General features: G+C 50.6%; 1 protein-coding gene and 1 non-coding gene across 2 annotated transcripts in view; one reads left to right on the top strand and one right to left on the bottom strand.

Moving 5' to 3' along the window:
- The window catches only part of NSF (N-ethylmaleimide sensitive factor, vesicle fusing ATPase), a 159,891-nt gene that overhangs the window by 130,431 nt on the left and 12,195 nt on the right, over positions 1-17,265 (top strand). The window contains exons 16-19 of the mRNA XM_060255915.1: positions 5,275-5,341; positions 7,732-7,811; positions 14,772-14,906; positions 16,024-16,137. Coding sequence (XP_060111898.1) covers positions 5,275-5,341; positions 7,732-7,811; positions 14,772-14,906; positions 16,024-16,137 — 396 coding nt within the window. The remainder of the gene's footprint in view (positions 1-5,274; positions 5,342-7,731; positions 7,812-14,771; positions 14,907-16,023; positions 16,138-17,265) is intronic.
- On the bottom strand, positions 16,277-16,343 carry TRNAP-AGG (transfer RNA proline (anticodon AGG)). Its single transcript has one exon. It is a non-coding gene; the product is annotated as a tRNA-Pro (tRNA).

Raw genomic sequence — 17,265 nt, 5'->3', positions numbered from 1 at the left:
CATCTGTATGGCCGCTTCATTGGAGAGCCCCCAGTCTGCTCCCTTTGCTCCCCGCCGCTCTGAACAAGCGTAGCGCTGTTTCTGCAGCGTTGCTGCCGGTCTCCTCTCTGCGGGGTCACTCAAAACAAGCAGCGGCCGCTACCACTGCTGCTCCTGTCAAGCAGAAGAAACAACACCTGTGCCCAAAGCACACAACAAAAATATAAATATGTAAAGTCTCTCTTGTTTGTCTCTGTTTGTTTCCAATGATACCGAATGCACAATATACAACAATGACTCAGACCGTTTTCGGACGCAGCTCACCTCGCAGTCACGATCCTGTTCCCTCCGCAGCGTCCGGTCGGATTTCCCGCCACCTGCGCCGGAGTTACAGGAAGTGCCGTGGCTTTTGCGTAGCAAACGTAAACCGCTAAAACCCGGTTTACGTTTGCTACGCAAAAGCCGCGGCACTTCCTGTAACTCCGGCGCAGGTGGCGGGAAATCCGACAGACGCTGCGGAGGGAACAGCATTGTGACTGCGAGGTAAGCTGTGTGCGAAAACGGTATCACAAAAGGAAAGGAACCACAGAACTTCCAAATGTCCAGAGGCTATATAGTCCACATCTCGTATTCAATTCTGTGTGGTATCCGAATTCCATATAAATCCTGGCTCCAAAGATTTATTTCATTTTATTTTAGTATATTTCTATTCCGCCCATTCCCCGTAAGGCTCAGGATAAAACAATAAAATACAGTAAAAACATTTTAAAAACAGACAGCAAAACCGCACTCGGAGAAGTTTACCTCATCACATATTGTCCAGCCTGGCTGTCTCACGTCACGGTATCTCCTAGAGATGGCAGACGATAATCCATTTTGTAGCACAGGTGACAGTGCCGGCAGGAGAGGCCAACCAGATCAAGAACAGACGCCCGCAGCCTCAACTAAACGCCTGGCGGAACAGCTCCATTTTACAGGCCCTACGGAAGGCTAATAAGCCAGGTAGGGCCCGGATCTCTGTAGGGAGCTAATTCCACCAGATCAGGGCCAGGACCGAAAAAGCCCTAGTTGAGGCAAGACAGGCATCTCTTGGGGCTGGGGATGTCCAACAGATGTTGGGAGGCCAAACGTGGCGACCTCCTCGGCATATATGGAAGGAGACAGTCCCACCCGTCAACTTGGATCACGTTTCGCATTGAATGCTTCCTCGAAGATCCAATCTGCTCAATTTTTCTTTCTGATGTCAAATAAGACCACTTAATCAAATTCTCATTAGGCACCAGCTCAGCGTGTGAATTTATATGGAATTCGGATACCACACAGAATTGAATAAGAAGAAGATTTGGATTTATATCCCGCCCTATACTCTGAATCTCAGAGCGGTCACAATCTCCTCTACCTTCCCCCCTCCCCACAACAAACACCCTGTGAGGTAGGTGGGGCTGAGAGTGCTTTTATAGCAGCTGCCCTTTCAAGGACAGCTTCTATGAAAGCTATGGCTGACCCAAGGCCATCTCAGCAGGTGCAAGTGGAGGAGTGGGGAATCAAACCTGGTTCTCCCAGATAAGAAGAAGAAGAAGATATTGGATTTATATCCCGCCCTCCACTCCGAAGAGTCTCAGAGCGGCTCACAATCTCCTTTATCTTCCTCCCCCACAACAGACACCCTGTGAGGTGGATGGGGCTGGAGAGGGCTCTCACAATAGCTGCCCTTTCAAGGACAACCTCTGCCAGAGCTATGGCTGACCCAAGGCCATTCCAGCAGCTGCAAGTGGAGGAGTTGGGAATCAAACCTGGTTCTCCCAGATAAGAGAGCTCTGGCTGACCCAAGGCCATTCCAGCAGCTGCAAGTGGAGGAGTGGGGAATCAAACCCGGTTCTCCCAGATAAGAGTCGGCACACTTATCCACTACACCAAACTGGCTCTCACATAAGAGATGTGAAGGACTATATAGCCTCTGAAGTTTTGTGGTTCCTTTCCTTTTGTGAGACATTTTTTGTATATTGTGCATTTGGTATCATTGGAAACAAACAGAGACGAACAAGAGAGACTCTACATATTTATATTTTTATTGTGTGTTTTGTGCACAGTTGGTTTTTCCCCTGCCCTATACTGTGTTGCCACTGCTGTGAGGTGCTCTAATCAAGAAGCACTTTCTTCCTGGCTTGTGCACTGGACATGCTGTGACCAGGCCCTGCAGCTGCTGTGGCTGCTGGCCCTCCCCAGGGATTGGGAACACCTCGCCACACTGGCGCAGAAGAGTGCTGGGAAAGAGAGAGACCCTCCAAGCACTGGGGTGCTGAGGGAGGAAGCCTTCCCTAGAACAGAGAAGCAGAAAGTGTTTCATTAGGGTTTGTAGAATCTTTCGGGCTCAAGTGCCGTGTTCTACTGGAGAAAGTTTTCCTTCCAGACGTTTCGTTCTCAGCTGCGGAGAACCTCCTCAGTGGCGTTGCAGCCGGAGCAGGTGCTCTGACCTTCTTGGCTGCTGTGCATTGAGTGGGGCCAGGGCTGCTGGAGAGCTGCTATTTCTAGGCTGGAGGGGGTGTGGTGAAAGGGCAGCCCTGGCCCCACTCAATGCACAGCAGCCAAGAAGATCAGAGCGCCTGCTCCGGCTGCAACGCCACTGAGGATGTTCTCCGCAGCTGAGAACGAAACGTCTGGAAGGAAAACTTTCTCCAGTAGAACATGGCACTTGATCCCGAAAGATTCTACAAACCCTAATGATGTTACCAGCCGTGAAAACCTGAATTCTTTGAGAAAGTGTTTCGTTACTTGAGAAGCAGAGAAAGTGTTTAGGGTCAAACCAGGTGGCCCCCTGGCCTCCCCCAACGAAAAATGCTGCCATAAGCCCCCCCCCCTCCCCAAACATGAAATCCTGGCTACAGACCTGTTTGGACATATTGGTTCAGTGGGAGTGTTGTGTGGACAGTTCTTTCATGGCAGGAAAGCCCGGTCCATACAGAAGGATATATGGCCCCTCCATTGGAAGGATGGTGATTCAGAAGATCTGCTTTTTTTTTTAATATTGGATTTATATCCCGCCCTCCACTCCAAAGAGTCTCAGAGCGGCTCACAATCTCCTTTCCCTTCCTCCCCCACAACAGACACCCTGTGAGGTAGATGAAGATATTGGATTTATATCCCACCCTCCACTCTGAAGAGTCTCAGAGAGGCTCACAATCTCCTTTACCTTCCTCCCCCACAACAGTCACCCTGTGAGGTAGATGAAGATATTGGATTTATATCCCGCCCTCCACTCCAAAGAGTCTCAGAGCAGCTCACAATCTCCTTTCCCTTCCTCCCCCCCCCCCCACAACAGACACCCTGTGAGGTAGATGAAGATATTGGATTTATATCCCGCCCTCCACTCCGAAGAGTCTCAGAGCGGCTCACAATCTCCTTTCCCTTCCCCCCCCCCCCACAACAGACACCCTGTGAGGTAGATGAAGATATTGGATTTATATCCCGCCCTCCACTCCGAAGAGTCTCAGAGCGGCTCACAATCTCCTTTCCCTTCCTCCCCCACAACAGACACCCTGTGAGGTAGATGAAGATAGTGGATTTATATCCCACCCTCCACTCCGAAGAGTCTCAGAGCGGCTCACAATCTCCTTTCCCTTCCTCCCCCACAACAGACACCCTGTGAGGTAGATGAAGATATTGGATTTATATCCCACCCTCCACTCGAAAGAGTCTCAGAGCGGCTCACAGTCTCCTTTCCCTTCCTCCCCCACAACAGACACCCTGTGAGGTGGGTGGGGCTGAAGAGGGCTCTCACAGCAGCTGCCCTTTCAAGGACAACTCCTGTGAAAGCTGTGGCTGACCCAAGGCCATTCCAGCAGGTGCAAGTGGAGGAGTGGGGAATCAAACCCGGTTCTCCCAGATAAGAGTCCGCACACTTAACCACTACACCAAACTGGCTCTGCTTGGTAAGTAGAAGGTCCCAGGTTCAATCCCTGGCATCTCCAACTAAAAAGGGTCCAGGCAAGTAGGCATGAAAAACCTCAACTGGAGACCCTGGAGAGCAGGGGAGGGACGGTGGCTCAGTGGTAGAGCATCTGCTTGGGAAGCAGAAGGTCCCAGGTTCAATCCCTGGCATCTCCAACTAAAAAGGGTCCAGGCAAGTAGGCGTGAAAAACCTCAGCTGGAGACCCTGGAGAGCCGCTGCCAGTCTTGAGTAGACAAGACTGACTTGGATGGACCCAGGTTTTGAGTCAGTAGAAGGCAGCTTCATATGTTCATTTGTAAGCAATCTGGGAGCAGAGAGAAGGGTAAGAGGTTAGGAGTGAAGGAATGGAGAGGTGCTGGGACTGGAAATACAGGTGGGAGCTGGTGTGGTATTGGATAGGCAGAAGGAAGGGGAAGCTCCAGGTAGATCTGTGTTGCTCTGGGATGAAGGGAAGGGAAGCAAATGCTTCACGGGGAGGCAGTGGCAAGGAGCAGACTACCGAGTGCAGTGGGAAAGGAAGCCCTGAGTCACGTAGACTAGTCATCACTTTCCCTAGGCAGGGTAATCTGGTACTTGACGCTTCTCCAGTTGCAGATACCTGTCGAGTCTTGTCTTTAAAAAACCTCCAGGGAGAAAGCATTGCTTTGCACAGGTGGAGAATGACTGTCTTTGCTGCGCTCAGGTTAAGATCTCATTCAGGCATCTGACATTTTGCCTAAATCTGCATCTGTGTAGCACTTTCAGCTGTTCTCTTTCCGTATTTTGGGGGGTGGGGGCAGGGAGGGCTGAGGCCATTACAGTTTTGCTGTCCCAGAGCTTCTGGTATTTTAGGATTCTGAGACATTAGAAATCCAATCCACGTTCTGTTTCATGAGGCTGAAGCCAAGAGTGTAAGAGAGAGGTTTCTTCGCATAATATTTCTTGATAAGATCCTGTACAGTAGAAATATAGGTGAGTCTTTCTTTCAAGGCTTCCGGACATCTGATAACCTTTCCAAAGGAGAGCTAAGTGCAATATCTGACAATATATAAACGCATGATGTTCCTTCATCAATCTCTGCATTTTTAGCTGAGACATTCAAAACACCTGTTCTTCAGGCTTGACTGTGCCTGCCCCAAATTACAGCTGCTGCCGAGTTGCTACAGTTGGAATTCGTCTTGTGTTCTAAGACTATTTCCACAACTTTCTGAAAAAAGGATATATCTTGCGAAGGAGGCGACTTGAGCGTTTCAGTTGTATATTTCTGTTTGCAAAGACTAAAACAAAACCGATTATTTCTTGGTTTTAAATGCATGTTCCGTCGTACTAAGAGGTGGACATTGACTTTGATGTTTTGAAAAAAACAGATCTTTGACGATGCTTACAAGTCTCAGCTCAGCTGCGTGGTGGTGGACGACATCGAAAGGCTCTTAGGTGAGGAAACTGGGGAGGGGGGGAAGGGGGGCAACAGCAAACAGGCTGTTCTGGCCCAAGTGGGAGTCTCTTTGGGCTAGGACCTGCTCTGGAAGTCTGCCTTCCCGTGCTCTAGGGCAGTGGCTCCCAACCTTTCTGACACCAGGTACTGGTTTCATGGAAGACAGTTTTTCCGCGGACCGGTGGGGGTGCTGGAGTTTCTGCCGCCCCAGGCTGCACCCCCGCCCCATCCCTGCTCCCCATGGGGGTCTTTAAATGAGGGGTAGGAAAAGGTCACTGCCACACTGACCCTTCTGCCACCCAGGACCCAGGCGGATGAAAGAGGTGGTGCTTTGGAGCGAGGCTGCACTTCCTCTTTCGTCCGTCCGGGTTCCAGGCAGGCGAAAGGAACGGCGGGGCTGCTCTGCCTCTCTCCAAGGCAGGCTGCAAGGGGAGGCAGCTTCGGGGTGAGGCTGGGCTGCCTCTTTTGTCCTCCTGAGTCCCGGTTGGCATGGGACTTTGTCTCAGTACTGGTGTGCAGCCCGGGGGTTGGGAACCCCTGCTCTAGGGAATCTGAACAGGGAATATGATGGCAGTGCTGCACAGACTGGGTGCTGGGGCACCTGTACCTTGGAGGCGGGTGGGAGTCCAGGGTGAAAGACAAATGTGATCTGTAGGTAGCAAGAGTGGGTCTCTTGGCCACTTAGACCAATAAGGCAGCCTTCATAAGAGAAGCCATGTAGGATGAGGCCACTGGCTCATCCAGTCCAACACTCAGTGTCACATAAGAGAAGCCACGTTGGATCAGGCCAATGGCCCATCCAGTCCAACACTCTGTGCCACATAAGAACATAAGAGAAGCCCTGTTGGATCAGGCCAATGGCCCTTCCAGTCCAACACTCTGTGTCACATAAGAACATAAGAGGAGCCCTGTTGGATCAGGCCAATGGCCCTTCCAGTCCAACACTCTGTGTCACAGAAGAACATAAGAGAAGCCCTGTTGGATCAGGCCAATGGCCCATCCAGTCCAACACTCTGTGTCACATAAGAGAAGCCCTGTTGGATCAGGCCAATGGCCCATCCAGTCCAACACTCTGTGTCACATAAGAACATCAGAGAAGCCTTGTTGGATCAGGCCAATGGCCCCTCCAGTCCAACACTCTGTGTCACATAAGAACATAAGAGAAGCCCTGTTGGATCAGGCCAATGGCCCATCCAGTCCAACACTCTGTGTCACATAAGAACATAAGAGAAGCCCTGTTGGATCAGGCCAATGGCCCATCCAGTCCAACACTCTGTGTCACATAAGAACATAAGAGAAGCCTTGTTGGATCAGTCCAGTGGCTCATCCAGTCCAACGCTCTGTGTCACAGAAGAACATAAGAGAAGCCATGTTGGATCAGGCCAATGGCCCATCCAGTCTAACACTCTGTGTCACATAAGAACATAAGAGAAGCCTTGTTGGATCAGTCCAATGGCCCATCCAGTCCAACACTCTGTGTCACATAAGAACATAAGAGAAGCCTTGTTGGATCAGTCCAGTGGCTCATCCAGTCCAATGCTCTGTGTCACAGAAGAACATAAGAGAAGCCATGTTGGATCAGGCCAATGGCCCATCCAGTCCAACACTCTGTGTCACATAAGAACATAAGAGAAGCCTTGTTGGATCAGTCCAATGGCTCATCCAGTCCAACGCTCTGTGTCACACAGTGGCCAAAAAAAACCAGGTGCCAAGAGGAGATCTACTAGTGGGGCTAGAAGCCCTCCCACACTAGAAGCCCTCCCACTGTTGCCCTCCCCCAGCACAAAGAATACAGAGCATCACTACCCCAGACAGAGTTCTGTCTATAATAGCCACTGATGGACCTCTGCTCCATATCTTGATCCAATCCCCTCTTGAAGCTGTCTAGGCTTGCAGCTGCCACCACCTCCTATGGTGGTGAATTCCACGTGCTAATCACCCTTTGGGTGAAGAAGTCCTTCCTTTTTATCAGTTCTAACCCGTCTGCTCAGCAATTTCATGGAGTGTCCGTCAGTTCTTGTATTGTGAGAAAGGGAGAAAAGGACTTCTCTCTAAAGCTTGATCCAGAAGGCTTCCATGCAGGTTCCAGGGGAGAACCACCAGTCTGCTCGTCGTCCCCACCCAACGTGCCCAATCGATGGAAAGAAACTGGTGTGTGATGGTGGGCAGGTGGTCTCCCCATAGCTCCCTCTTTGAAGACAGCACTCAAGCTGCATCCCTGACTGATAGCCCTCTGGTTGCCCATTCAGGACCCTCTTGTGGCCTTGAGTCCTCTCCAGCGCAGCCTGTCCTTGGTCGCCCTGACTCAGCCTTCTGAAACCCCAAGCAGAGATCCACAGCTGTCTGTCAGCAGCAGGGGATTCATCTTGTCGCCCCGTTTGCCTTTCAGATTACGTCCCAATCGGGCCGCGATTCTCCAACTTGGTGTTGCAGGCTCTGCTGGTGCTGCTGAAGAAGCCGCCTCCTCATGTAAGTCTCTTTCCCGCAGAGAGGTAAAAATAAGACTTGGGGATCATACAAGGCAAGAGGGGGTGGAGGATGGATCAGCAAACGTGACCACCAGCGCCCGTCAGAACAACAGACAAGAGCCCTGCTGGATCAGATTTAATAGCCCTTCCAGTCCAGCATCCTGTCTCACACAAGGGCCAGCCTGGATGACTGAGAACAGGACAGAGGTTGAGGCCTTCCCTTGAGGTTGCCTGCTGGCTCTGGGCTCCAGAGGTTTAGTGCCTCTGAATGTCCAGCATCCTGTCTCAGACAAGGGCCAACCTGGATGACTGAGAACAGGACAGAGGTTGAGGCCTTCCCTTGAGGTTGCCTGCTGGCTCTGGGCTCCAGAGGTTTAGTGCCTCTGAATGTCCAGCATCCTGTCTCAGACAAGGGCCAACCTGGATGACTGAGAACAGGACAGAGGTTGAGGCCTTCCCTTGAGGTTGCCTGCTGGCTCTGGGCTCCAGAGGTTTAGTGCCTCTGAATGTCCAGCATCCTGTCTCAGACAAGGGCCAACCTGGATGACTGAGAACAGGACAGAGGTTGAGGCCTTCCCTTGAGGTTGCCTGCTGGCTCTGGGCTCCAGAGGTTTAGTGCCTCTGAATGTGGAGCTTCCCTTCAATTACTATGACTAGTAGCCATTGATAGACTTATCCTCCATCAGTCGTACGTATGCCTTCCAAAACATGATAGCTAGAAATTTGATTTTAGGAAAAAGGTCAAGGTAGTCCCCTGTGCAAGCACCAGTCGTTTGTGACTCCGGGGTGACGTCGCATCATGACGTTTTCACAGCAGACTTTTTACGGGGTGGTTTGCCATCGCCTTCCCCAGTCGCGTACGCTTTACCCCCAGCAAGCTGGGGACTCCTTTGACCGACCTCGGAAGGATGGAAGGCTGAGTCAACCAAGAGCCGGCTACCTGAACCCAGCTTCCGCCGGGATTGAACTCAGGTCGGGAGCAGAGCTGCTTTGGAGGGTGGCAAGCCTATAGCGTCACATCTTTGCTGAACTTCTCCCCCCCCCCCGCTCCCGCCCTCCAAACTCCACCTTCCCCAAGCTCTGTCCTGAAACCTCCAGGAATTTCCTAAACTGCAGCTGGCGACCAGAGTGCGAAGACCTGCGAGAATTTCCCAGGTACAGATCACCCTGCCGCCTCCAGCTGCCTGCAAATTCTGTCCCGGTCTGCGGGAGTGATGCATTTCTGGCAAACCGCAGCATCGTGTTTTGCAGCAAACGCCATCTTTTAAAAACAAGCGAACAACGGGGCTGCCCACAATCTCCGAGGCTTTCCACGTACTGCGTGCACACCACGCTTTCTCCCAAGGGGGAAAAATAGATTTTTAAAATTATTACAAGGTGTTGGTCATTACCTTTAAAGCCCTATATGGCCTAGGACCTGCCTACCTTAGGGACCGTCTCTCCCCACACGTTCCCCAGAGAGTACTACGCTCGGGTTCACAAAACCTGTTAGTAATTCCCGGGCCAAAGGAGGCCCGCCTGAAATCCACCAGGGATCGGGCCTTCTCGGTAACGGCGCCTTACTGGTGGAACCAGCTGCCGGAAGAGGTGAGGGCCCTGCGGGACCTAGGGCATTTCCTCAGGGCCTGTAAGACAGCCCTCTTCCGGCTGGCCTACAACAACTAACTGACACTGAGAAATTTTTTGGATGGAACTAGAATGCATCTAATAGACCGCTGGTTTTTATGTTTTTATGTCTTATTAATTTATTGTTTTAATCCTTATTATGTAAATGTTTTTAAGCTAAATTTATGTAAGTTTATTATGTTGTAAGCCGCCCTGAGCCACTTCGGTGGGAAGGGCGGGATATAAGTCAAAATATAAATAAATAAATAAAATTATTAAAAGTTGCATGAAGCCCACAGAATTTATTGGGGTGTCCCCCGCTTCGAAGGATGTTGGTAGGCAGCCCCACTCCTCGTTGGCTAGCCCGCCAGCGCTAGGTGGTGGGGTGATGGTGATTTTGTCTTTCTTGTCTTCTTTAAAAAAAAAAAAAAAGCTATCTGTTACCAGCTCAGGAAAAGTTTCCAAACATGAGTAATTCTCGTTGAGAGTCTTTTCTTCTTCTTTGTAACGTAAGCTAATTTGGGGGTAAAAGAAACTCTTCTCAAACGGATTGAAGGGGGGGAAGCGAAATACAACTCCTTCTTTTGCTGCGTTCTTTTATTTCGGTCAGGTTTCCCCGGGTTTTGCAGGAAGAAGAGATTGTGCAGGGTGGGGGAAGGGGAAGCTGAAAAGGGTTTTTCTCAGCAGGGAGCCCAGCCAGTGGGAAAAAGGGCTCCTCTGAGAACGGAGCCGAGGGCCGGCCGAGCCGCATCGACTTGCCAAACCCAAGGGGCTCCCTTCATCTACATGCACGGTCACACAAGGCATCGGCCGCTCGGGAACCCCACAGAGGTTTCACACGTGGTTCCCCGCTGGTTCTTCTGAAAAAGCAAACAATTGAGCTGGGAGGGGGGGGGGGGGGGAGACCATTGGAGTCTCACTCCTCCTCCCCCCCCACCCGGGCTTTTGTTTCTTAAGTTAGGCAGACGGTTTGGTCAGTGCTATGAGAAGTCTGGCGGACACTTTGGAGGAGTGGCCTGCTTAAGACACTCTCTCCCCGCATTTGCCCTCTGGGTTTCATTGGGCCCATGACGCAGAGTGGTAAAGCTGCAGTCCTGGAGTCCGAGCTCTCTGCTCATGACCTGAATTCGATACCGGTGGAAGCTGGGTTCAGGTAGCCTGCTGACTCAGCCTTTCAGCCTTCTGAGGTCAGTCAAATGAGTCCCCAGCTTGCTGGGGGGAAAGCGTAGATGACTGGGGAAGGCAGTGGCAAACCACCCCGTCAAAAGTCTGCCGTGAAAACATCATGATGTGACGTCACCCCAGAGTCGCAAATGACTGGTGCTTGCACACCTTTTTTACCTTTAATTGGGGAGGAGGCTGAGGGAAGGAAAGAGGTACATAAGAACATAAGAGAAGCCATGTTGGATCAGGCCAATGGCCCATCCAGTCCAACACTCTGTGTCACATAAGAACATAAGAGAAGCCCTGTTGGATCAGGCCAATGGCCCATCCAGTCCAACACTCTGTGTCACACAGTGGCCAAAAAAAAATTATATATATATATACATACACACACACACACACACACACACACTGTGGCTAATAGCCACTGATGGACCTCTGCTCCAAATTTTTATCTAAACCCCTCTTGAAGGTGGCCATGCTTGTGGCCGCCACCACCTCCTGTGGCAGTGAATTCCACATGTTAATCACCCTTTGGGTGAAGAAGTACTTCCTTTTATCCGTTTTAACCTGTCTGCTCAGCAATTTCATCGAATGCCCACGAGTTCTTGTATTGTGAGAAAGGGAGAAAAGTACTTCTTTCTCTACTTTCTCCATCCCATGCATTATCTTGTCAACCTCTATCATGTCACCCCGCAGTCGATGTTTCTCCAAGCTAAAGAGCCCCAAGCGTTTTAACCTTTCTTCATAGGGAAAGTGTTCCAGCCCTTTAATCATTCTAGTTGCCCTTCTCTGGACTTTCTCCAATGCTATAATATCCTTTTTGAGGTGCGGCGACCAGAACTGCACACAGTACTCCAAATGAGACCGCAGCATCGATTTATAAGGCTGACTCGAACCGGTCCAGTGGTGTGGCGACCCAGATGTGCCCCTCCCAGATGCTAGGCCTTTATTTAGCCATAGGCCGCATTTGCATTTAAGGATAGATTTGGCCACCAGTTACTCTGCTTCTGTTGGCTCCCCATTGCAGTTTTTGCACAGAGCGTATGAAGAGAAAGTGTAAAGCCATCTTGTGCTCCTTTTGCGGAATGCCGAGACATGCATCCACTAGGTGTGAGTGAGATGTGCTGCCTTCTTTCTCTCTTCTGAGCACCAGGGTTCCAGGAATCACTTCTTGTTTAGTTAGGTGCGTGTCCAGTGACACGTTAGAATTGTAGAGAGAGACAGCCAGTTTGGTGTAGTGGTTAAATACGTGGATTCTTATCTGGGAGAACCGGGTTTGATTCCCCACTCCTCCACTTGCAGCTGCTGGAATGGTTTGGGGTCAGCCATAGCTCTGGCAGAGGTTGTCCTTGAAAGGGCAGCTGCTGGAGAGCCCTCTCAGCCCCACCCACCTTACAGGGTGTTTGTTGTGGGGGGAGAAGATATAGGAGATTGTAAGCCGCTCTGAGTCTCTGATTCAGAGAGAAGGACGGGGTATAAATCTGCAGTCTTCTTCTTCTTGTCTCCAGCTTGTTGCCCATGCCTAGGGGAGCTGGGTCAGAGCTAGAGTTTCACAGAAAAACTGTTGGCACCCATTTGGAGGGGTGGCTGTTCGGCCACGGCCAGAACCGCACTACCAAGAGCTTTACAGCATCGTCAAGGCTGACAGATTTATTGCGGTGTGAACTTTTTGTGGCCCAGAGCCCATTCTGTCAGATGTGTGAAATGTTTCATTCAGTTGGCAGATAGATAACAGGCCCAAAGCTACAGCCGTGCAGCAGAAGGTGGTTGTGGATTTGGCCTGGGTTCCAGAAAGTAGCTGGAAGGCCCCGTTTCCTAGTGCAGAGGTGTGTTGATGACAGTGCAGATAATACAAAGAACAACTAGATTGCAGGCAAAAGGGTAAATGATCCTCTTGGGGCTTCTCCCTAAAGTTGATGCAAAGCAGGACAGACCTGCATAGTTTGGGGCGTCTGTTTCTGAGAAGATGGTGACCTCGTGCTGAAGCACTTTGCGGTGGTTTGGGGGAGGTATTTCTTTAGCCCTTCAGGTTGTTAAGAACATAAGAGAAGCCATGTTGGATCAGGCCAATGGCCCATCCAGTCTAACACTCTGTGTCACAGAAGAACATAAGAGAAGCCATGTTGGATCAGGCCAATGGCCCATCCAGTCCAACACTCTGTGTCACAGAAGAACATAAGAGAAGCCATGTTGGATCAGGCCAATGGCCCATCCAGTCCAACACTCTGTGTCACACAGTGTCCAAAACAAACAGGCGCCATCAGGAGGTCCACCAGTGGGGCCAGGACACTAGAAGCCCTCACACTGTGCTCCCCCAAGCACCAAGAATACAGAGCTTCACGGCCCCAGACATAAGAGCATAAGAGAAGCCATGTTGGATCAGGCCAATGACCCATCCAGTCCAATACTCTGTGTCACACAGTGGCCAAAAAAACCAGGTGCCATCAGGAGGTCCATCAGTAGGGCCAGGACACTAGAAGTTGCCAAACTCCAGGTAGTGTAGAGCTTGCATTTGGCACGCAGGAGGTCCCAGGTTCAATCCCCCCGGCATCTCCTATCAAAGGACCAGGCAGTAGGTGAAGTGACTGACCTCCGCCAGCCACCCTGGAGAGCCGCTGCCAGTCTGAGTAGGCGATACTGACCTTGAATGGACCAAGGGTCTGGTACAGCATAAGGGAGCTGTTTATTTATTTTTTAATATAATTTTATTATATTTCTATCTCGCCCTCCCCGGATGGGCTCAGGGTGGCTAACAATAGTTAAAACAACATGGAATTTAATCGTTACAATAAAATCGTAAAAACATGTCAAACATAGACAGTTCTGATCCCTAAATGGCATTATTATTAGCTCTTGATTAGCGCTGTTTACTGTCAAGCGCCGATATTTCCCAATAACAGAGTCCTTTTGTTTTGAATTAAAAGACAGGTTTATTGTAAGAAACTCAGGAGCTTTACCAAGGACATAAGCCTTGGGAGTAATGGAGTCCCAACAGTTACACAGTTGCTATATAGGATATCATCAAAGGTTATATTACAGATGCATACTTGAGTCACGGGTTCAAAGGTTACTAAGCAACTCTATTTTGCTACTAAGGAATCTTAGGCTATTGAAAACATAAAAACCTTTTCACATTTCTCTGTTAAGAGATAAGGGTTGTCTGTGTGAAACCAGGGTGGGGGTGGGGGGGGGGGGCGGCTTTGAGGTACCAGTGGCCAGCCTCTAGTATAAACATCCCAGGGTCAGATGTTTTCGCTACGTGCCCTCTGGGTTGTAAATAATGGGGGGGAGCTGATGACGTGCTCTCTACATAGTAGAATGCAATCCAGAAATTAGCGCGCTTGACATTTACCATGATGTTATTGGATGTTGTTTTGCACATTACATTTCTGTTTGGGTTGGGTTAGGTTATCAGTGCTGTGGGGTGGCGAAGTACTGGTCACCTCCATTAGATGTTAAAAGCCTGTTTAAACAGTTCTGTCTTACAGGCCCTGCGAATTGTGGCAAGTCCCATAGGACCCTGATGTTTTCAGGGAGAGCTTTCCAGAGGGAAGGGGCTGCCACCGAAAAGGCTCTGGTGGTGAACAGCAAGCATCCTTTGACCCAGGGATAGTTAGGAGATTTTGTGAGCCTGATCGAAGGAAAAGCGGTCCCAGAGGTAGACAGGTTCCAGGTCATAACCAGCACCTTGAAGCGAGCCTGGAATGCCACAGGCAACCAGCGCAACGTCTTCAGCACAGGTTGCATGTGCTCCTGTAAAGGTAGCTCTTCCAACCTGGCTGCAGCATTTTGCAGCAGCTGCAGCTCCCAAGTTCACGTCAAGGGCAGCCCCATGTAGAGGGCGTTACAGTAGTCTATTCTCGAGGTGACTGTCGCATGGATTACTGTTGCTAAATTGCTGCGCTCCAGGTATGGAACCAAATGCCTTATCCACCTAAGGTGACCGAATGCAGATTTGGCAGTGGCTGCCGCCTGGGCCTTCATAGTCAGCGAGGGCTCCAGGAATACCCCTAAGCTCTTGACCCCAGAAGCTTCATGCGTTCATAAGTCTAGGTCTTCACAAGAAAAGAAAACCCCTGGAAATAGATTGTGCATTATGCAATTCTGGCTGTCTGGAATCTGGAGAGAATCAGGCTTCCTTTTGCATGACCACCCTGTCTCTGCCGTTCTTTGTTTTTCAAACCTGCAGGGCCGGAAGCTCCTCATCATCGGGACCACCAGCCGCAAAGACGTCCTGCAAGAGATGGAGATGCTGGATACTTTCAGCACCACCGTCCACATCCCCAACATTGCCTCCGGGGACCACCTCATGGAGGCTCTTGAGGTAAGGGACCACTGAGGGGGAGGAAGCCAAAAAATGGGATGGGTTGCTTTCAGTCTGTGCTGGGTGTGGTGGCCAGTGTTTCCTTGAAGCCGAGTTAGCGTGAGCTGGCTCACAGATTTTTACCCTGAAGCTCGCACATTTTTGCCTTCGCTCAGGAAGGAGGACCCCAGAGCACAGTCATTGACGCAGGAGCTCACACCTTTCATGCCAGCAGCTCACAAAGTCGAATTTTTGCTCACAAGACTCTGCAGCTTAGAGGGAACATTGGTGGGGACATGTTAAAATAGTCATGGATCTGACAGGGGTAGACAGTGCAACATGGCGGTTAGGACCGCGAACTCTAATCCGGAGAACTAGGTTTGATTCTGCCTCACTCTTCCGCACGCAGCCAACCTTGGGTTCTTCACAAGTTCTCTCAGAGCCGTTCACTCAAGAGTAGTTCCTGAAACAGCTCTCTGAGCCTCACAGGATGCCTGTTCTGGGGAAGGGAAAGGAAAAGGTGTAAGGCTGCCAATCCCCAGGTGGCGGCAGGGGACCCCCCCCATTTGGAGGCCCTCCCCCTGCTTCAGGGTCATCAGAAAGAGGGGGCAGGGAGGGAAATGTCCGCTGGGCACGCCATTATTCCCTGTGGAGGCCAATTCCCATAGGGTATAATGGAGAATTGATCCATGGGTATCTGGGGCTCTGTGGGAGCTAATTTTTGAGGTCGAGGCACCAGATTTGCAGCTTAGCATCCAGCGCCTCTCCTCAAAAGCTCCTCCAAGTTTCAAAACGATTGGACCAGGGGGCTCCGATTCTTTGAGCCCCAAAAGAAGATGTCCCTAGCCTTCATTATTTCCAATGGAAGGAAGGCGTTTAAAAGGTGTGCGGTCCCTTTAAGTCTGACGGCCAGAACTTCCTGTGTAGTTCAGTTATGCTTGTCACAGACTTGTTCCTGGCTCCGCCCCCAGTGTCTCCTGACTCCGCCCCCAAAGTCCCCAGATATTTCTTGAATTGGACCTGGCGACCTTGGAAAGGAGACGGTAAGCTGCTCTGAGACTCTGAGCGAAGGGCCGGGTAGACAATCCAATCTCTTCGTCGTCGTCTTCTTCACACTTCCTCCTTTGTCCTCTCCTAGCTCCTGGGCAGCTTCAAAGACAAGGAACGCAGCACCATTGCCCAGAACGTCAAAGGGAGGAAAGTGTGGATCGGGATCAAGAAGCTGCTGATGCTGATTGAGATGTCGTTACAGGTGAGCAGTTTCATTTGAACATATGAAGCTGCCTTCTACTGAATCAGCTCCTCGGTCCATCAAAATCAGAATTGTCTTCTCAGACTGGCAGCGGCTCTCCAGCTGAGGTTTTTCACACCTATTTGCCTGGACCCTTTTTTGGAGATGCCAGGGATTGAACCTGGGACCTTCTGCTTCCTAAGCAGATGCTCTACCACTGAGCCACCGTCCCTCCCCTGCTCTCCAGGATCTCAAGCTGAGGTTTTTTCACGCCTATTTGCCTGGACCCTTTTTAGTTGGAAATGCCGGGGATTGAACCTGGGACCGTCTGCTTACCAAGCAGATGCTCTACCACTGAGCCATAGCCCCATTCATGGCTCTCCAGGGTATCCAGCTGAGGTTTTTCACGCCTATTTGCCTGGACCCTTTTTAGTTGGAAATGCCGGGGATTGAACCTGGGACCTTCTGCTTACCAAGCAGATGCTCTACCACTGAGCCACAGCCCCATTCATGACTCTCCAGGGTCTCCAGCTGAGGTTTTTCACACCTATTTGCCTGGACCCTTTTTAGTTGGAGATGCCGGGGATTGAACCTGGGACCTTCTGCTTCCCAAGCAGATGCTCTACCACTGAGCCACCGTCCCTCCCCATTTTTTATTTCCATTGCTTTATATCCTACCCCTCCCGCGAATGGCTCGGGGCAGCTTCCAACATAATATATTAAGATCATATACAATAAATACCATAAAACCAGCGTCAAAACTCTAAAGCTACAGGCAGCGGTAGTGACCACGTGACATATCAACATAGATGGTTCTTATTTACAGTAACAATAACATCGATAGGGAGCTAGATCACTCTTGGTATTAACCAAAAGCCGTCCGGGAAAGCTCAGTTTTACAGGCCCTGCGGAACTGTAGCGAGTCCCACAGGGCTCTGATCTCCTCTGGCAGTTCATTCCACAGCTTGGGAGCCAAGGATGAAAAGACCCTGTCTCTAGCCAAGGCCAGCCTGACATCTCTTGGGCTAGGGAGAGACAGACAAAGTCGCAGACTTGGCTGTAGTGCTCTTTGGGGAAACATATGGGGAAAGGCGGTCCTGCAGGTACAATGACCCCTGGCCATATAGGGCCTCGGGTAAGAACTAATAC

This window comes from Heteronotia binoei, chromosome 15, assembly GCF_032191835.1.
Source record: "Heteronotia binoei isolate CCM8104 ecotype False Entrance Well chromosome 15, APGP_CSIRO_Hbin_v1, whole genome shotgun sequence".
Taxonomy (NCBI): Eukaryota; Metazoa; Chordata; class Lepidosauria; order Squamata; family Gekkonidae; genus Heteronotia; species Heteronotia binoei.
This window is presented reverse-complemented; position numbering and strand designations above follow the sequence as displayed.